Source organism: Salmo salar, chromosome ssa04, assembly GCF_905237065.1.
Source record: "Salmo salar chromosome ssa04, Ssal_v3.1, whole genome shotgun sequence".
Classification (NCBI taxonomy): Eukaryota; Metazoa; Chordata; class Actinopteri; order Salmoniformes; family Salmonidae; genus Salmo; species Salmo salar.
This window is the reverse complement of record NC_059445.1, coordinates 12468932-12490429: the sequence shown is the minus strand read 5'-3', so window position 1 is coordinate 12490429 and position 21498 is coordinate 12468932. Positions and strand designations below refer to the sequence as shown.

At 45.2% G+C, this 21498-nt stretch overlaps 1 protein-coding gene across 2 annotated transcripts in view; it reads right to left on the bottom strand.

Moving 5' to 3' along the window:
• The window catches only part of LOC106602318 (centlein), a 195106-nt gene extending 174660 nt beyond the window's left edge, over positions 1 to 20446 (bottom strand). For both annotated transcript variants that reach the window (XM_045716502.1, XM_045716503.1), the window contains exons 1-8: positions 20109 to 20446; positions 19462 to 19549; positions 16500 to 16588; positions 14105 to 14189; positions 10333 to 10467; positions 9066 to 9224; positions 5114 to 5247; positions 4061 to 4223 (exon numbers count right to left, since the gene is read on the bottom strand). In XM_045716502.1, the coding sequence (XP_045572458.1) occupies positions 4061 to 4223; positions 5114 to 5247; positions 9066 to 9224; positions 10333 to 10467; positions 14105 to 14189; positions 16500 to 16588; positions 19462 to 19545 (849 nt within the window). In that variant the 5' untranslated portion in view covers positions 19546 to 19549; positions 20109 to 20446. The remainder of the gene's footprint in view (positions 1 to 4060; positions 4224 to 5113; positions 5248 to 9065; positions 9225 to 10332; positions 10468 to 14104; positions 14190 to 16499; positions 16589 to 19461; positions 19550 to 20108) is intronic.
• Positions 20447 to 21498: the final 1052 nt, after the last annotated feature.

The following is a 21498-nucleotide window of genomic DNA, read 5'->3' as shown; positions in this document are numbered from 1 at the left end:
ACTGTGTGTTAGTACTGTGTGCTATGGGTAGAGTGTGTTAGTACTGTGTGTTAGTACTGTGTGCTATGGGTAGTGTGTGTTAGTAATGTGTGTTAGTACTGTGTGCTATGGGTAGTGTGTGTTAATACTGTGTGTTAGTAATGTGTGCTATGGGTAGAGTGTGTTAGTACTGTGTGTTAGTACTGTGTGTTAGTACTGTGTGTTAGTACTGTGTGTTAGTACTGTGTGTTAGTACTGTGTGTTAGTACTGTGTGCTATGGGTAGAGTGTGTCAGTACTGTGTGTTAGTACTGTGTGCTATGGGTAGAGTGTATTAGTACTGTGTGTTAGTACTGTGTGTTAGTACTGTGTGCTATGGGTATAGTGTGTTAGTACTGTGTGTTAGTACTGTGTGCTATGGGTAGTGTGTGTTAATACTGTGTGTTAGTACTGTGTGCTATGGGTAGAGTGTGTTAGTAATGTGTGTTAGTACTGTGTGCTATGGGTAGTGTGTGTTAATACTGTGTGTTAGTAATGTGTGCTATGGGTAGAGTGTGTTAGTACTGTGTGTTAGTACTGTGTGCTATGGGTAGAGTGTGTTAGTACTGTGTGTTAGTACTGTGTGCTATGGGTAGAGTGTATTAGTACTGTGTGTTAGTACTGTGTGCTATGGTAGAGTGTATTAGTACTGTGTGTTAGGGGTAGAGTGTGTTAGTACTGTGTGCTATGGGTATAGTGTGTTAGTACTGTGTGTTAGTAATGTGTGCTATGGGTAGAGTGTGTTAGTACTGTGTGTTAGTACTGTGTGTTAGTACTGTGTGCTATGGGTATAGTGTGTTAGTACTGTGTGTTAGTAATGTGTGCTATGGGTAGAGTGTGTTAGTACTGTGTGTTAGTACTGTGTGTTAGTACTGTGTGCTATGGGTAGAGTGTGTTAGTACTGTGTGTTAGTACTGTGTGCTATGGGTATAGTGTGTTAGTACTGTGTGTTAGTACTGTGTGCTATGGGTAGTGTGTGTTAATACTGTGTGTTAGTACTGTGTGCTATGGGTAGAGTGTGTTAGTAATGTGTGTTGGTACTGTGTGCTATGGGTAGTGTGTGTTAATACTGTGTGTTAGTAATGTGTGCTATGGGTAGTGTGTAGTACTGTGTGTTAGTACGGTGTGTTAGTACTGTGTGCTATGGGTAGAGTGTGTTAGTACTGTGTGTTAGTACTGTGTGCTATGGGTAGAGTGTATTAGTACTGTGTGTTAGTACTGTGTGCTATGGTAGAGTGTATTAGTACTGTGTGTTATGGGTAGAGTGTGTTAGTACTGTGTGCTATGGGTATAGTGTGTTAGTACTGTGTGTTAGTAATGTGTTCTATGGGTAGAGTGTGTTAGTACTGTGTGTTAGTACTGTGTGCTATGGGTAGAGTGTGTTAGTACTGTGTGTTAGTACTGTGTGCTATGGGAAGAGTATGTTAGTACTGTGTGCTATGGGTAGAGTATATTAGTACTGTGTGTTAGTACTGTGTGCTATGGTAGAGTGTATTAGTACTGTGTGCTATGGGAAGAGTATGTTAGTACTGTGTGCTATGGGTAGAGTATATTAGTACTGTGTGCTATGGGTAGAGTATATTAGTACTGTGTGTTAGTACTGTGTGCTATGGTAGAGTGTATTAGTACTGTGTGCTATGGGTAGTGTGTTAGTACTGTGTGCTATGGGTAGAGTGTGTTAGTACTGTGTGTTAGTACTGTGTGCTATGGGTATAGTGTGTTAGTACTGTGTGTTAGTACTGTGTGCTATGGGTAGTGTGTGTTAATACTGTGTGTTAGTACTGTGTGCTATGGGTAGAGTGTGTTAGTAATGTGTGTTAGTAATGTGTGTTAGTACTGTGTGTTAGTACTGTGTGCTATGGGTAGAGTGTGTTAGTAATGTGTGTTAGTACTGTGTGTTAGTACTGTGTGTTAGTACTGTGTGTTAGTACTGTGTGCTATGGGTATAGTGTGTTAGTACTGTGTGTTAGTACTGTGTGCTATGGGTAGTGTGTGTTAATACTGTGTGTTAGTACTGTGTGCTATGGGTAGAGTGTGTTAGTAATGTGTGTTAGTACTGTGTGTCAGTACTGTGTGTTAGTACTGTGTGCTATGGGTAGTGTGTGTTAATACTGTGTGTTAGTAATGTGTGCTATGGGTAGAGTGTGTTAGTACTGTGTGTTAGTACTGTGTGTCAGTACTGTGTGTTAGTACTGTGTGCTATGGGTAGAGTGTGTTAGTACTGTGTGTTAGTACTGTGTGCTATGGGTAGTGTGTGTTAATACTGTGTGTTAGTACTGTGTGCTATGGGTAGAGTGTGTTAGTAATGTGTGTTAGTACTGTGTGCTATGGGTAGTGTGTGTTAATACTGGGTGTTAGTAATGTGTGCTATGGGTAGAGTGTGTTAGTACTGTGTGTTAGTACTGTGTGTCAGTACTGTGTGTTAGTACTGTGTGCTATGGGTAGAGTGTGTTAGTACTGTGTGTTAGTACTGTGTGCTATGGGTAGAGTGTGTTAGTACTGTGTGCTATGGGTAGAGTGTGTTAGTACTGTGTGCTATGGGTAGAGTGTGTTAGTACTGTGTGCTATGGGTAGAGTGTGTTAGTACTGTGTGCTATGGGTAGAGTGTGTTAGTACTGTGTGCTATGGGTAGAGTGTGTTAGTACTGTGTGCTATGGGAAGAGTATGTTAGTACTGTGTGCTATGGGTAGTGTGTGTTAGTACTGTGTGTTAGTATTGTGTGTCAGTACTGAGTGTTAGTACTGTGTGCTATGGGTAGAGTGTGTTAGTACTGTGTGTTAGTACTGTGTGCTATGGGTAGAGTGTGTTAGTGCTGTGTGTTAGTACTGTGTGTTAGTACTGTGTGTTAGTACTGTGTGTTAGTACTGTGTGTTAGTACTGTGTGTTAGTACTGTGTGCTATGGGTAGAGTGTGTTAGTACTGTGTGTTAGTACTGTGTGCTATGGTAGAGTGTATTAGTACTGTGTGCTATGGGTAGAGTGTGTTAGTGCTGTGTGTTAGTACTGTGTGCTATGGGTAGAGTGTGTTAGTACAGTGTGTTAGTACTGTGTGTTAGTACTGTGTGTTAGTACTGTGTGCTATGGGTAGAGTGTGTTAGTACTGTGTGCTATGGGTAGAGTGTGTTAGTACTGTGTCCTATGGGAAGAGTATGTTAGTACTGTGTGCTATGGGTAGAGTGTGTTAGTACTGTGTGCTATGGTAGAGTATGTTAGTACTGTGTGCTATGGGTAGTGTGTGTTAGCACTGTGTGTCAGTACTGTGTGCTATGGGTAGTGTGTTAGTACTGTGTGCTATGGGTAGAGTGTGTTAGTACTGTGTGTTAGTACTGTGTGCTATGGGTAGAGTGTGTTAGTACTGTGTGTTAGTACTGTGTGTTAGTACTGTGTGTTAGTACTGTGTGTTAGTACTGTGTGCTAGTACTGTGTGCTAGTACTGTGTGTTAGTACTGTGTGTTAGTACTGTGTGTTAGTACTGTGTGTTAGTACTGTGTGCTATGGGTAGAGTGTGTTAGTACTGTGTGTTAGTACTGTGTGCTATGGGTAGAGTGTGTTAGTACTGTGTGTTAGTACTGTGTGCTATGGATAGAGTGTGTTAGTACTGTGTGTTAGTACTGTGTGCTATGGGTAGAGTGTGTTAGTACTGTGTGGAATGGGTCAAGTGTGTGTTAGTACTGTGTGCTATGGGTAGAGTGTGTTAGTACTGTGTGTTAGTACTGTGTGCTATGGGTAGAGTGTGTTAGTACTGTGTGGAATGGGTCAAGTGTGTGTTAGTACTGTGTGCTATGAGTAGAGTGCGTTATCAGTGTGTGCTATGGGTAGTTGTTACCTTCTAATAGCAGGTTGTATCTGCAGTGTGAGCCTCTTCCTGGTTACAGAGGACTCTGGGTATTGTAGTATAAATGAATAGAGTGGTAATATATAGTATAGTTAGTTACCTTCTCATAAGAGGTTGTGTCTGCAGTGTGAGCCTCTTCCTGGTTACAGAGGACTCTGGGTATTGTAGTGTAAATGAATAGACTGGTAATATATAGTATAGTTAGTTACCTTCTGATAAGAGGTGGTGTCTGCAGTGTGAGCCTCTTCCTGGTTGAGTAAGACTCTCTGTGTGTCCAGGTTGAGTCCCTCTAGCTGCTGGATGAGCTGGGCCTGCTCTGCAGCATGTTCACTACTCTGTCTGTACAGGGCCTGCACCTCCTGCAGCTCACGCCTGCGTAGAAACACACACACACACACACACACACACACACACACACACACACACACACACACACACACACACACACACACACACACACACACACACACACACACACACACACACACACACACACACACACACACAAAACATAAATAATTGTTGACCTATCTGTGGCATAATGATACAAGACAATCTTACTAAAGCACAATGACATCTTCAATCACTTATAACACACAGAGTTTCCCTGAGCCGGATGTGACTGGCTGATATCTCTCAGTGATACCACGCTAAGACACAGAGTAGTTAAAAAAGGTGAGATTACCCACAAAGGCTCCTGGGTTTTCACAGTTTTTATCATATTGACTAAAGCTTAGCCAAAGCCTGCACCATTTCCCCTCCTCTCTCCGTGACTCTGCTTCTCATAAGCACATCTGGTATGCAGGGCTTATCAACTGGTTCTAGATGAGGATGAGTGTGTCGCCTCAGAGCCTCGGGGTGGAGAGACGGCTAGAGCCTCTAGCACAGACTGAGCAGTTGGGCACACACACACTACTCTAAACGGGTTTAACTGAGACTGTAGTGGATAATGAAAGCCACATAAAAGTAAATCTAATTTAGCAAGATTATAAATTGATATGGCACAGCTTTTAATTGAGGGTCATTTCACTGTACAACTTATACTTAAAAAGGTATACAAAACCAACATGACAAACCAATTTGAATGCATGAGAAATATTTCCTGTGACATTTACTTCATTGTATCCATGACGATGCCAAATCACAGATGTCATGGCACATCGCACACCAGTTTACATGTATTTTTAATGCAAGGTGTCCGAGAGTGACCTGAAAGCCGTCTGTCACATACAATGTATTTTTATAATGTTTTATTATCTGACCCAAGTTGGGTGACGTGTTTGTCCCTCTGTGCCACCTCCTTCTGCCTGGAGGAGAGGAGGTCTGCCAGGCTGCTGCACTGGCCCTGAAGGTCTGCCACCTGCCGCTGGGCATCGCTCAGATCACCCTCCATCTCCTGCCATGGTGGAGGACAAGAAGAGGACTATCAGTCAATCAATCAACTAATCAATCAAATGTACTTTTTACAGCAACAGTCGTCACAAAAACATGCTGTAAAGTCCACAGACCACAGGTGTCAAACTCATTCCATGGAGGGCTGAGTGTCTGTGGGTTTTTGCTCCACCCTTGTACTTGATTGATGAATTAAGGTCACTGATTAGTAATGAACTTCCCTCACCTGGTTGTCTAGGTCTTCAGTGAAAGGAAAAACCTAAAACCAGCAGACACTAGGCCCTCCGGGAAATCAGTTTTACACCCCTGGTCTAGAGGAAGCTGCACGACTGTGTTTTGTGTTTGTTCAACAAATGACTATGAACGTTTGTTTTCCTCAGTGGATTTGGTAAAGGCTTGGTGTTCCTGTTCCCAAATGAGTTTCAGAACGGCGTAGATGTGCTAATACAAAAGTCCAGGTGAAAACAACAGCCAGGGGCCAGGACGCAGTGTATGACCCGTCTCTGAGTCCTCTACGATGTCACGTGTTGATGTTGTGTTGCTGAACTCCACTAACGGCCAAACAACTCTTACCATTAAGAGCCAGAGAGATAAGAGGTCTGAGAGTGTCTGAGCACTGAGGGTCATCTTAAAACTTCACAACAGACTTTTAACGAGAGGCTACAATTACAGCGGGGCAGACCCGGCCGCCTGGCATCAAACACACAGGGGGCATCGGGACAAGTCTGACTGTAATTAAAAACAGCTTCAATCACCGACGCCGGTGAAATTAACTGTGAAATTAATGGCCGCAATTTAATGGCAGCACATTAGCCACTGTGAAAGTGAAAGATGGCGCTAAAGATGGAGAGATAACACTACCAGTACAATAACAAAATCAGTGCATAGTTTGTGACTTCTTGTAACTTTTAATGTTCCAATCTTGAACAGACTTATCATTATAAATTGGTGTGGAATCCTTGTGCATTCCATGTGTTCCATCCATATCTCAGAGTTGCACATCACACCATGGTATTAAAGCCTGACCAGGAGCAGAGCCAGGTGAGTGTCTATCTGTCTGTGTCTGGTGATGTGATTGATGTGCATAGTGGAGTTGTTACTAGGGCCTGGCCCTGTCATAATTACACCCTGGCCCTGACTTATTCAAAGCCCCCTCTTTCCCTCTCCTCCTCCTCCTTCCCTCCCTCTCCTCCTCTTTCCCTCTCCTCCTCCTTCCCTCCCCCTTCCCTCCCTCCCTCTCCTCCTCCCCTCCCTCCCTCTCCTCCTCCCCTCCCTCCCTCAACTCCTCCCCTCTCCTCCTCCTTCCCGCCCTCTCTTCCTCCTTCCCTCCCTCTCCTCCTCCTTCCTTCCCTCCCTCCCTCCCTCTCCTTTCTTTCTTCCCTCCCTCTCCTCCTTCCCTCTCCTCCTTCCTTCCCTCCCTCTCCTCCTCCTTCCCTCCCTCTCCTTTCTTCCCTCCCTCTCCTCCTTCCTTCCCTACCTCCCTCCCTCCCTCTCCTCCTCCTTCCCCCCTCCTCCTCCTCTTTCCTTCCCTCCCTCCCTCTCCTCCTCCTCCTCTCCCTCTCCTCCTTTCTTCCCTCCCTCTCCTCCTTTCTTCCCTCCCTCTCCTCCTTCCTTCCCTCCCTCTCCTCCTTCCTTCCTTCCTTCCCTCCCTCCCTCTCCTCCTCCTTCCCTCCCCTCCCTCTCTGCCTGTCTCGCTCTCTGTCTGGCTGTCTCTCTCTGCCTGTCTCTGTCTGCCTGCCTGTCTCTCTGCCTGCCTGTCTCTCTCTCTCTGCCTGTCTCTCTGTCTGTCTCTCTCTCTGTCTCTCTCTCTGTCTGCCTGTGTCTCTCTCTCTGTCTGCCTGTGTCTCTCTGTCTGTGTCTCTCTCTCTCTCTTTTTCTGTCCGTGTCTCTCTCTCTCTCTGTCTCTTTGTCTGTCTCTCTCTTTCTCTGTCTGCCTGCCTGCCTCTCTCTCTCTCTCTGTCTGTCTGTCTGTCTGTCTGTCTGTCTGTCTGTCTGTCTGTCTGTCTGTCTCTGTCTGTCTACCCGTCTCGCTCTCGGTCTGTCTACCCGTCTCGCTCTCTCTGTCTGTCTACCCGTCTCGCTCTCTCTGTCTGTCTACCCGTCTCGCTCTCTCTGTCTGTCTACCCGTCTCGCTCTCTCTGTCTGTCTGCCCGTCTCTCTCTCTCTCTGTCTGCCTGCCTGTCTCTCTCTCTCTCTGTCTGTCTGTCTGTCTGTCTGTCTGTCTGTCTGTCTGTCTGTCTGTCTCTGTCTGTCTACCCGTCTCGCTCTCGGTCTGTCTACCCGTCTCGCTCTCTCTGTCTGTCTACCCGTCTCGCTCTCTCTGTCTGTCTACCCGTCTCGCTCTCTCTGTCTGTCTGCCCGTCTCTCTCTCTGTCTGTCTGCCCGTCTCTCTCTCTGTCTGTCTACCCGTCTCTCTCTCTGTCTGTCTACCTGTCTCTCTCTCTGTCTGTCTACCTGTCTCTCTCTCTGTCTGTCTACCTGTCTCTCTCTCTGTCTGTCTACCTGTCTCTTTCTCTGTCTGTCTACCTGTCTCTCTCTCTCTGTCTGTCTGCCTGTCTCTCTCTCTCTCTCTGTCTGCCTGTCTCTCTCTCTCTCTCTGTCTGCCTGTCTCTCTCTGTCTGCCTGTCTCTCTCTCTCTCTCTCTGTCTGTCTATCTGTATCTCTCTCTGTATCTCTCTCTGTCTGTCTACCTGTCTCTCTCTCTCTGTCTGTCGACCTGTCTCTCTCTCTATCCTTCTACCTGTCTCTCTCTCTCTCTGTCCGTCTACCTGTCTCTCTGTCCGTCTACCTGTCTCTCTCTCTCTGTCCGTCTACCTGTCTCTCTCTCTCTGTCCGTCTACCTGTCTCTCTCTCTCTGTCCGTCTACCTGTCTCTCTCTCTCTGTCCGTCTACCTGTCTCTCTCTCTCTGTCCGTCTACCTGTCTCTCTCTCTCTGTCTACCTGTCTCTCTCTGTCTGTCTGCCTCTCTCTCTCTCTCTGTCTGTCTGCCTGTCTCTGTCTGTCTACCTGTCTCTCTCTGTCTGTCTGCCTGTCTCTCTTTCTGTCTGTCTGCCTGTCTCTCTGTAGCTCAGGCACTTGACTGGATGAGCGCTGATGAGAAATGACTGTTGGCTCGTACTGAGGAGAGTTGTGCTGTGTGCGTCAGCGGAGTGTGTCTGTGTGCGTGCGTGTTCGAGCCTCTGTGCTGTGTGCGTCCACGGAGCCCCCCCCCCCCAAACTCTACTATTGATGGGCAGTTGTGTTCTGTTCCAAGAGGGGAGTGGGAAGGGTAGTGGTGTAGTGGCGGTCTCCTGTGGGTTGACACTGATTGGTTGTCTGACTGTTTGAACAACATGTGTCCAACGTGCTGCTGTGGTGATTCTTTAGTTGCGAGGCTGATTAGAGTGAGAGAGTAAAGTTGATACATAATAATGACGAGGGAGAGATGCATATCACTGATTCTGCTAACAAGCTACAGGAATAAGGAGAGGACTAAAACACTACAGTCGTCCAGTGATCACATCGGGGGACTTGGCCGGGGCTCGGCTTCTTCTTTTCCTCACCAGACGAGACTTGGGTCCAAAATATTAAAAGTAATTATTTCTCACCACCCTCAGAACAGGCCCATTAATATTTAAAATGTGTGCTTTGAGAGAGGAATTATTTGACATTCATATATTGAGGAGGGAGAAAGGAGGAGGTTCAAGGTGTGTAGAAGAAACGGAACCCTTCGTGTGTGTGTGTGTGTGTGTGTGTGTGTGTGTGTGTGTGTGTGTGTGTGTGTGTGTGTACATGGGTTGGTCCCCGGTTCCCCCCTCCACATGGCATCTCTCTGTGTGTTACCTTGACTTTGGCGTCCGCGGCGTCTCTCTCCTCTCCGTGCCTCCTCTCCTGCCTCTGTGCCTGCTCCAGGTCGCCTCGCAGGGCAGAGCAGCAGGACTCTAATCCCTCCTTCTCCTCCTCCAGGGCCGCTTCTCTCCTCCTCCTCTCCTCCTTCACATCCTGAACGAAGAAGGGGGGGTACGAGTCACAGGGCCAGATAAACAACACCGACGGATGAAGAGAGGGAGAGAAGGAGAGAGAGGGAAAGAGAGGAGAAAAAAAGTAGCATGGGGTTTTGAGGAGGATGAGATGGGATGAATATGTAGAATGTAAAGTCAGTGCTATTCTGTGCTTGGTTGGGGCCTCCGCTGCTCAGCTCCACTGTGGCCCCCCCATGTGGCTCTCACGCATGTCTGATTGACAAGGTCACCTGTGCTGTGAGGCTGTGAGGGCCGGGGCTAACTGTGAGGCAGGTAACAGGGGCCACGCAGCTTCTCCCTTTAATGACAGGCCTCCTAATGAGAACACACTTCACTACAACATCCATTACATCTGATCCCAGCCTCCTTTGATGCTTCCCCCGCTCTAGGAGTTGGATTTGATGTTTTATTTTATCAGCGAGACCCCGCAATGCAAAGACGCATCCGCGGACCTCGACATCACTCCTTTATTAATGAATCATAGCCAGGGTCCCATCAGGGCCGTAATTAGGGATAAGCCACATCATCACACGAACGCCTTACTTTCACTCCCTCCATGGTCGATCATTAAGTATTTATCTATAGGCAAGTTATCGACTTCTCTCTCCCTCGCTATCTCTGGCTTTTCAGCATTCTCCGTCTGCTCAAACCCCTCAGTTTGGAGACATGTCAGAGAGAGAGAGATGAACCGATGAGAGGGAGAGAGAGAGAGAGAGAGAGAGAGAGAGAGATGAACCGAAGAGAGAGAGAGAGAGAGAGAGAGAGAGAGAGAGAGAGAGAGAGAGAGAGAGAGAGATGAAGTGGTGAGAGAGAGAGATGAAGCGGTGAGAGAGAGATGAAGCGGTGAGAGAGAGAGAGAGATCTGGCCCGCTCCAGAGCGAGGAAAAACACATAGTCCGTGTTTCTTTTCCTCCCCCTGCCTCTCTAAGTGATTTTGAGGCCTCAGGCTACAGTATAGCCCTGGGGGAAACGTCCTGTTTGGTGTCACAGTGAAGACTAGTAGTTGCCTACAAGGAGCCAGAGCGCAGAGGCTTCAAAGCTCAAAGCGGCGTCAGGCAGGCGGGTGCCACTGGAAATTTGTTCCAAACCTTAAGTTCTTGACTCTTATTCCCCAGCTTGCGGCGCAGAGCTGCCAGCTCCTTCTTCACTAGTCCTCTGTCCTCGTCCACAGCCATCTTCCTCTGGACCAGGTTGGTGATCTCCTGCTGCTGCCCTGTCACTCTCTGTTTCAGCCAACGGAGGGAGTGGGGGAGAGCGGGAGAGAGATTGAGAAAGAGCGATAGATGGAAAGACAAAGAGAGGGAGAGAGAGGTGGAAAGGGAGAGAGAAAGAAAGATAGATGGAAAGATAGAGAGAGCGAGAGAGAGAACGAGAGAGAGAGCGTGAGAGAGAGCGAGAGCGCGCGAGAGCGAGACAGACAGAGAGAGACAGAGAGAGAGAGAGAGAGACACGACATTAGTCATCAACAGCAAACTTGGGCAACAGGAGGGAATAAACTATTTATGGATTTTGGAGGGAAGTAGGCATTACAGTAACTACAGGGGTCCCATTTTGGATTAATCACAGGCTCCAATTGACAGAGAGGGGGACATTTAGTATGAGCCCCTGTAATCAATGGCCACTAGCGAGGAAGACACAGTTGGATCTCATGTGAGGTCTAATCTACTCCACATCTAACCACTCTATCCAACTCATCTTCTGTGTCAGTTCGGTTCAGATCTGGCAGATACTGACAAGGCCTGTGACCGGGCCAGCACCTTCCTTCTAACCCCTCATCTCAGAACAGGTGCTGAAGGAGACCCTTCAAAAGCCCTCGCTTTCATAATGCTGGCCTCAGTACACCTGCGTACACATGAGCCAACTCATGTACTGTAGGCCGCACACTACTGTATATGCTAACCTCACCACTTACAATGTTACACAATGAGCCAATTATATAGAATAAGAGCACTCTAATACTATCTAATAGGTGTAGGCCTGTATAGAATAATGAACTACTGCTCTGTACATTTACAATACAGTTACCATGATAGCCTAATCAAAACGATGCTTCTCATCTTTACTAACAAACTAGAACAAAGGAATCAAACGATGAAAAATGGTTCCATAATTTTAATGATCCATCTTTTTTTCTGTTCCTGCCGCCTAGTCTTCTGGCAGGCCTATAGCTGGGCGATTGTAGGAGGAGAGAGAGGAGGCTGCCCTTTTAACACTGCATCAGCTGGGCTCTGGCATGGCAGTAATCCACTGCAGGCTGTGGGTAGCTCTAAAATAACACCACGCTCTGGGATGCAATTAATTGCCATGTTGGGGGAATCGCTCAAATCTTTTCCAAGATGGTGGATTTACTAGACGCCTTCCTCTCCTCGTTCGCCATGCAAAAACGGGCTTTAATAGAGATTTATACGGGCGAAGTAGAAATAAATTCAAGCGTTGATAATGAGGTGGGCGAGAACAATTTCAACTCCAGTAGTGTTCGATTGGTAAGAAAAAGGTTTAGGGGAAGTTAAGAGGTCGAGGACAGAGAGATTAGCATTAAAAATTCCCAGTGCAGTTAAAAATGAAAGCTAATTATGTTACAAAAATGAAAGGGAGTGGAGACGAAAGAGGGCGGAGAAAGACAGAGAGGGAGAGGGAGAGAGAGAGAGGTAGTGAGAGAAAATAAGTAGAAAGAGAGAAGAGAGGTAAAGAGAGAGGAGAGGAGAGAGAGGGGGGAAAGATGAGAGAGAGAAGGAGAGAGAGAGAGAAAGAGAGAGAGAGAGAAAGAGAGAGAGAGAGAGAAAGAGAGAGGGGAAAGATGAGAGAGAGAGGGGAAAGATGAGAGAGAGAAGGAGAGAGAGAGGTAGTGAGAGAGAGAGAAAAAATAAGTAGAAAGAGAGAAGAGAGGTAAAGAGAGAGGAGAGGAGAGAGAGGGGAAAGATGAGAGAGAGAAGGAGAGAGAGAGAGGTAGTGAGAGAGAGAGAGAAAATAAGTAGAAAGAGAGAAGAGAGGTAAAGAGAGAGGAGAGGAGAGAGAGGGGAAAGATGAGAGAGAGAAGGAGAGAGAGAGAGAGAGAGAGAGAGAGAGAGAGAGAGAGAGAGAGAGGAAAGATGAGAGAGAGAAAAAATAAGTAGAAAGAGAGAAGAGAGGTAAAGAGAGAGGAGAGGAGAGAGATAGAAAGAGAGAGAGAGAGAGGGAGAGGGGAAAGATGAGAGAGAGAGGAAAGAGGTAAAGAGGGAGGAGAAAGAGAGAGAGAGAGAGAGAGAGAGAGAGAGAGAAAGAGGGGAAAGATGAGAGAGAGAGGAAAGCGGTAAAGAGAGAGGAGAGAAGAGAGAGAGAGAAAAGAAGAAAGAGAGAGAGAAAAGAAGAGAGAGTGAGGAGAGAGGTAAAGAGAGAGGTAAGGGGAGAGGAAAAAAGAGAGAGAGAGGTAAAGAGAGGAAAGGAGAGAGAGAGGTAGCGAGAGGAGGAAAAAAGAAGAAAGGGAAAGACGATAGTGAAAGTTGGAGTGGAGACATTAAGAGGGCTAGCGTGAGGTCCTGTGTGGACTCAGCAGACCATCACATCTCCAGAACAGTAAAGGGGGAAAAACCAATTAATCACCATTTGGGTTCCTTTGGCCCAAATCTGGACGAGATGATGAATGTCAGTGGTCTGTGTGACACTGCACACAATCCTGACTATTAATGAGCTTCGCAAATAGGCCAGAACTTCACCAACTAGAATTTCTACTGCTCTTATAAAGAACTTTGGGGTGGGGGTGGAGTGCTGCTACTTTCGAGGTATAGTTTAGAAGTGAAGGGGCATGGAAATTATCCAGTTAAATATTACACTTATCTCCATGGTTACTTTCTTAATAATACAATGTATTTGTAATATTGTAAACAGTTTGTTGTTTCTGCAGGCACACAAGATGATGTTGATGAATATTATGCAGTGAGTAGGAACATACTGTCAGGTCTATTAAGACTTGAGCGGTGTCCAGTGGACATCAAAGGTAGCCTAGTGGTTCATATTTGGGCCAGTAACCAAAAGGTCGCTGGCTCAAATCCCCGAGCCGACTAGGTGAAAAATCAGCCGATGTGCCCTTGTGCAAGGCACTTAACCCGAAATACTCCTTTAAGTCGCGTTGGATAAGAGCTGCTAAATGACAACAACAAAAAATGATGTAAAAATGTAGATGGAGTAGCAGATGAATGAACCTGCCTGCGTCCTTTCCTTCATTCACCCTCACAGTGACAGTGTTTGACTGATAACATGTTTGAAATCTGTGCCAGCACTCTTTTTCTCAGAACAAACAGAGGAAAGAAAATCATGTGTAACCTCTATTGTGCTCCACAGCTCTGGCTAATTGTACATAGCTAAATCAGTGTTAAGATGAGTGAGGAGGGCGGGATAAACACACTGTTAAAGAGCTGCTGATGATAGCATTAGCGCCCGTCTCTCTGGGAGCGGATGGGATGATGTTAGCGTAGCATTAGCCAGCTGACAGAGAAGGTTGCTAACGTAATGACAGAAACTGACAGATGCTGCTGTTAAGGGACGATGATTAAGGGTAAATTACAGTGCGTCGCCGTAAGCATTAGCTGTCCTAGCAGCACATAGAACACACTTACTGAGCCATTGTTATAGGTGGGTATAGAGTTAGCACTTGCGCTTGCGATAGGGCTTGCCTCAGACAAACCCGAGGCTTATGGGTCTTTTATATAACAGGACTGACTGACTGTAGGTTAGACTGGACTTGCACTCTCACTTCTATTTCAATGCATCCCTTCATATCAAATGGAAGAGAAATTCCTATGGGAGGTTTCTCTGTTCAGACACCAGGATACGACACAGACATGGTTCACTAACTATGCATTCCACATATCATGACAACAATACCTGGTCCAGCTCCTGGAGCTTGTAGTCTTTGGCCTGCAGGATCTCCAGCACCTTGCGGTCCTTGGCTTCAGCTTTCCATTTCTCTCTGTTGGGGACGCAGAGAAACATAGAAATATAATTTTAATCTATGTCATTCTAGTTCTATGCAGAGTCATAGAAATAGAATCTGTCCTTCTATTTCTACGGAGAGAGAGAGCGGCAGAGCGGTGAAGTGACTGCGAGGCCCAGAGCTGAAGCATCGTTAGCAGCTCGTCTCCAACGACTCTCTGGTCCTGCTAATGATGATGGGTTTCATTTGGAGGCATTAGGGTGATGTGGTGGTGACAGACCCACTGAGAGGATATAGCATATGGCAAACGACAGCAAACAAGCTCATCTGAGGGGAAATGATAACTTCATTCGTATAAAAAATGGGAAAACCCATTCAGTGCACAGGTTTACAGAGTATTGAATGTTATCAGAGAACTGAATATGCCAAATGCATGTAGTCTGCCACCCCTATGATAGCATATTATTTTAATATGTAGTACATTAAATGACCGTTTGAAAACAAAACACAGAAACACTCAATATCAAGCAAATATCTGTGCAATAGGCATATATCTGATTTTGTTTGACTCAGGCAACCAAATGAAAACAAAGAGGGCCTTAAAGAAAAGGAGGTCACAGGAAAAGAAGATAAACCCAAAGTTGTGTGTTCAAACACTCAGCGGGCTCCCTGGGCGCAGGCGGGCAGGCAGGCAGGCAGGCACCAGAAGTATGTCAATCAGCACCCCAGTGTCATTTCACTGTTCTCCAGATAAGGTAATTACCAGGACGACATCAAACCTGGAATCCTATTCAGCACACACACACAACGCAAACTTTTTCCCTCGCTCTCTCTCCGCCCCATTGGGCCATGCAGCAGCAGCCTCTTCCAGCAGCATATCTTTCATTCTGGCTCGCTCAGGCCTCTTTTCTCCTGTTCACTGTTTGGGGAGCGGAGACAAAAGAATAACGATTGGGGCCAGCTTGTTTCAACAGCTTCTTGAGATCACCAGGGAACCCCCCCCAACCAACCCCCCACCTCTCCCCGTTCCTCCACCCCAATCCAGGCCCTTCTCCTCCCTTTGCCTTGGCTGGCTCCCCCCCGGAGGGACATTGAAATGAATGCCTGGTCTCCTCGGAGTCAAGCGCTACCTTGTATCCTTTGCCGTGTTAACCGTGTCCTGAGCAGCCATCCAATCGCTACAAGACCAGCTGGAATCCCCCACAGGCCCGGCGCTTGACTGGAGTCGGCGCAATTATCATGTCAATATACCCGCCGTGTGCAGCGCGGTGCCAGTGTGCTGATAGACTACACACACACACTCTCTGGGTGCATGTTACCTAGGCCCCTGTGGACCAACATGCTTTGTTGGGTTTCCCTAGCCGGAGCTGTGGGGGATGGGGAAACTGCCTGACAGAGTTCATCCTGAACCTGGCACACATGTTTTCCCCCTGAAACCAACCGTCTGAGGCTCCTGCCAACTGACACGCTTTATTTTGTGTCTGATGCTCCAAAAGGCAGGGGAATGTAGAATACAGGCCTACTAGACCTGTTACATGAAAAGGAGCCAAAATGTTGGTATAATCTTTTTTACTACATTTAGCATGAAAAGGACTCCTCATCTAGGCCTAGGTCTACTACAGTACATTGAAATGCTTGTTATTAACAGAAATGAACAGTCTTTATTTAGAAATTAAATCATGTACCACGATTCTTTAGAATCTTCATTCTGTTTACGAGGAGCTTGGTGTGGCTTTAAGAAAACAACCTTTTGACACAGCATTTTAAATCTAACAACTTTCCAACAGAAGTTTTGAAAAGAACAGACATGCCTGAACTCACACTACTACCGTGTATCACTGCAGTAGTTCAAATACCTGAACCCCTGTTCTTTCCAACCAGTTCCCATGCTGATGTATTCTGTGCGGCTTAGCCGCCCCTTGCAAAAGGTCATCTTCAATCTAACGTTTTATCCAGTAAAAACGAAGCACTTGGCAGTGAACGTTTTCCCAGTTTTAGAATGGGAGCAGAGCGAGACTGTTTTCATTAACGCGGGTGGTTTCCATGGCTGAGCAGCTAGACTGGAGATAAGAGGGCTTTAAGGAGCATCTGCACTATTCAGCCGTAAACCCACCAGAATGTCCAAGGTGTCTCACACACACAACCTTGGATAACTTTCAGCAGACGTACTTCCCTATCTACCTCTGTTTCACTTTGGAGATGGGATTTCTGGGAGATCTTAAAGCCCCTGAACATTTATTCACAGGTTGTAGTATGGAGATTAGTTACAGGCCATGCTTTCAAAGATATAACGTATGGGTGAGAGGGAGCGGTGAAATTTCGGAGCAGTTTCAATTACTAACTCACCGTTCGACCACTAGACTAACGGCCTGGGTCAGGTCCGGATTGGCCACTTGGAGGCGTTTCCATAGGGACCACACAAACTCCTTGTCAGCCTGTGAAAAGAACAAACAATTTCATGGTTATAAGATTTCACGGTTATGAATGATTATACTCAAATGTTATTATTATGACTAAATCAAATCATTATGCTAAAAATGTGGCATGTGGTAGTATTAATGAACCACACGGACACATAACACATAAATACTGAAATTAATTTCCTATTTTTCTACATCCTTTTCCGAAATAACACTATTTCTCACATCTTAAAACGTAATTAGTGAGAGGCGATGTTATAGCAATTCTAAATGAAATACAAATAATTCAATGAGATGCTTGAAGACATTAGCATATATGGGGGGGACCAACCCAATCAATAATTCAAATGGCTTGTACAAAATAAAACTCTAGATGTGCCTTCTCTAATCATGGTGCTGTCTTTACAGAGAGATTATATTACTGGAGTGTGACCTTCGGCTCAAGGGGAGGCTACATTGACACTTGTCATTATGCACAATTCATGACTGGGGAGTTGGAGATCAAACCAAAACAGCAGTTAAAGCAGCATATCCCTTATTAATAAAGTGCATGTGATTGTGGATGGTTTTCTCTGCAGCGCTGAAGTAACTAGCGGAGGAGAAGCACTAAACTGATGACAGAGAGAGTCCTGGAAGGCACAGAGACACCTGAGAGCCTCTGCCCCTGACACATTTTACATTCAAATTGACTCGCCGCCCCAAAAAACGCTGTTCCATTTTTTTCCTTTCTTAAGCTACATTACATTTAATGAGAAACATCTAAAAATTACATTTTCGGCACACTAAAAGATAGAATTATGCCAAATCGACTTAATATAAAATCATCTGTTAAATTATGTTCACATCATCACAAGATGAAAAGTCATCACTCCCACTGGAATCTACTGGTCTCCAATTAGCACATGAATTTTAAAACCCCATTCAAAAGTGTCTAATCAATTATTTACTAAATGGCGGAGGCAGACCTTGGTAGACCATGGGCTGAACATACAAAGTGGAGAGAGCAGAGTCGATCCTTATTGGATGAATAGAGATCTCACCCATCCTGGTCTGGCACTGCCGTTAATGACGAATTAAGAAATGGAGGCTTGACATCAAATAGGTGGTCTCGCTTCTCCTGGCCTATGGCTGCCATTGACCCTAACATACTGACAGTCAGACTCCTCGCCTGGACCCTCACCACCCATATCAAGGGCTTCTCCACAGTATTAGAGATGTATCGAATGTGTTTTTGATGATCACTGAATTATTAATTGTAATTGCAGACCTTGAAAGACCATGGGCTAAACATACTAAGTGGGCCTGGAATGCAGTCACATATTAATAAAATTAGCATGGTCAAGTAGGAACATTTTCTGGCCGACAGACAGGCCACTTTGTAGTTAATGGTGGTCCTGAGAACGCTGTGCCAGAGAATTTACACATTAATGGCATTTCAAATGCCATGATTTGAATGGTACACGGTACAACTAACACTGTCTAACAGTCACTAAGAGACAGAATCATTGATGCTCTCTCTCTCCCCAGACCACCGAGGAGAAGTGATTCATAGCAACTCAATAGATGAGAAATACAGTAACTGGTTGATGTAATGGAGGCTGTGAGTGACTTCGGTCTGGATCAGGTCTGACAGACAGGTCATACAAAGTAGTCCCTTGTAACTGAGTTGGTAGAGCATGATGCTTACAACGCCAGGGTTGTGGGTTCGAGTCCCACAGGGGACCAGTATGAAAATGTATGCACTCACTACTGTAAGTTGCTCTGGACAAGGGTGTCTTGTAAAATCTACAAATGCTGGTCAGCACTTTATACCGCACCTTGAAACAAGTGTTACTCCCTTCAATACATTTTGGGATCATTGGACAGGAAAAGGCGCCATGTTCACTCACAATTCATTTTTTTGTTTGTTTTATTAAACAAGTTTAAAAGATTGACGTTTCAGCCTTCAATGGCCTTCTTCGGAATCTCAGAACACATCAAGACACAATAAATAAAAAATAAACTATTGTAAACAAGCAATGATCTATGCTGGACTCAAAAGACAGAGCCTTGTATAGTGTAGAGTGAAATATTTGTTGATATATTTGCCCATATACACACACACACACACACTCACTACAGAGGTGAGCTTCCTCATGACGTGTGTGTGTGAATATGAAAAGTGAGATACTGATTCCAGGTAAATCCGCCGTTAATGTTTTTAGGCACCACCTGGTGGCGAGCCTGTAACGACAAGACAGCATCTCTCCATCACAGCATCAGAGAGAGAGAGAGAGACTGACTGAGGCTCATTTAGGAGGATGCAACATTATAGTATGTTCTAGATAGAAATATAATTTGTAGATCAAATGTGTTTGTCATTAACTGGGAGTTCAGTTCTATAAATCAGTTTCTATCTGCAACATTCTAAATGCTGACACTCACTGATTAGCCAATGACCCAAATATGAAATGGTCATAGCCTATGGTGCAGGAAAAGGACAAAAAGCTAGACTTCATGTAACTCTATCATTGCTATTGTGGTTACAGAGCTAGATTTACTACTTAAGTTGGTGATGTACGGCTCAGTTGGTAGAGCATGGCGCTTGCACCGCCAGGGTTGTGGGTTCAATTCCCTGGGCCACCCATATGTGAAAAGAATGTATGCACACATGACTAAGTCAAAGCGTCTTCTAAATATCATATAAGTTGTGTCTATCAATATTTCCCTATGTTTATTAGGATCTTGTCATGTATATTTGTAAGCACTTAGAAACTGTTCACTTGTGAAGTAGCTAACACCAGTTGAGATGTTTATAAACTGATTTATTTTAAACACAGAAAATGTTGGCAACAACATAGCTAGATTCAGCTGTTGACAAAATAAACAATACCATCCAGCACAGTCACCTGGCATTGCACTAACTCCTCAGATAAACTCCTCACTTCTTCCTCCAGCAGCATGATGCGACTGCTGTCTCTAGTAGCCATCATAGAGCTGGAAAAGAGAAAAATAAAGAACATTATGGAGGCAGTACACATTTTCTCATCAATATACAGTAAGCTTCAGCGTTACAGTAGACAGCTAGCTACATAGACAACACTATATAGATATACATTAGACTGTATAGTAATATCGAGCCCGTAGTGATCAATGTTGTTGCTGCGCTATTGATTTGGGAATAACGTTAGAGCTCTAGTGACAGAGACAAGTCAACAGGTGTTACTAATTGTCCTCGAGACTAGTGCCTGTAATGACATTCAGCTTGCTGGTCGTCTAATATTACATTAGCTAGCTAGCTAGCTAGCTAGCTAGCTAGATACATATGGTCCTGTACCAGGAGGACATTTTCGTATGTAGCCTAGCTTCACTTCAACAAAGGACAAAAGGGAGAAATAACTTTGGAAAGACCATAGAGACTAGCTGGTTTGCCAGTTAGCTAGCTATCTACCGTTAGCTAGCCTATAACTGAAGGTGAGCTCAGCAGTGAAGCACGACCGTGCACTGCAACAGGTGTTCTATTCTGTTTAGTTAGCGGTAAGTAAACAAACATTACCTTGGGTGTTGACAACTTTCTCGGTCGGAGAGAGTAGCTAACGTTACAAAGCAAAGTAGGAAGAGCTAACGTTAGCAGCTGGCTAAGTTGAACGGTAACGTTACATGTCAAAAGTCCATGCATTGAACAGCATCATCGTGGACGGTAAGCAAACGTATCCTAAAGGACAACTGTATATTTATCCGTGCATATAGGGTATGTATTACGGTCTACAAAATATAGCAAGACGAAATGCAAACTTTGAGTGAATCACACTGTTGTCAATAGCTACCGAGACGCCTTTCCATTTCAAACAAGCGCGCTGTTTTCCGTTTTTTACTTCCCCATACGTCAGCGTACTTCCCAAACGTCAGTTTTTACGACACGCCAACGTATTAGGAAGTAACTGAAAGCAGCGCTCCAATTGTTTGAAGTGTCAAAGCATGTTGTAAAATACCTAATAGGAGATAAAGTATTCATTTTGATTAATATGTACTTTAGTAAAGTCAATCATACTGTAATTGGTGTGTTAAGGGGAAATGCATGCATACAGCCACAGACCCCACTATTAGTGTAGCCTACAGCCTTTGCCTACTCTTGGTCTTCTCCTTTTTACAGTTAATTACTTACCGTTTGATCATTGTTTATCATTTGCAGTTAGTATGAATGTTTAACATTCTTGGTATGGGAAAAAAATTGGCTGTTTTGCTGGAGATGCAGCAACCTCCAGATTGCAGCAACCTATGGATGGACTCATGCTTGCATGCACTGTAATGAGTGGCCAGGCATGAAAGATGAGAAGAGATATTACAATGAAAGATATGAGGACTGGCAACTCTGTTGTTCATTCACACAAATGTTGGTTCATCTGCTCTCTCTGTCTGTCTGGTCCTCCTGCCTGCCCAGCTGAGAAAAATAAAAGACAGAAAGAAAAAAAGAAATCAATTGACTTAGCGCGATTAGGCTGTTCCTTGACCCACAAGCAGTGCCTCTCATTAGGATCCTCATTTGTAGAGCGGTTTCAGAGGCAGTAGACTGGCGCGTAATGCGCAACATCTGCCCTGTTAGACTTGCACAGACAGACACATGGCATTTATACTGTATGAATCAGCTTTTCTCTCCTCCTCTTGCCTGCCTCCCAACAAAGCTCCTTGTTTAATGGAGATGGTGACCAATCATCCATTTAGGAGCCTGATTCTGTATCTGGATCACTGGAAATGGGTTTGTTTCCCACCTCATATCATTACAGAGGAGGACAAATGTCACCAGTGACTTTCTATGGGGTCCCGGTCAGTGATTAGATGTATGACTAATTCAGGCCCATTACATCCAGATATCAGGTGCATGCACGGTTAGAAATAAATTGCCACTCTATGGCTGCGTTCACACAGGCAGCCCGAGTCTGATCTTT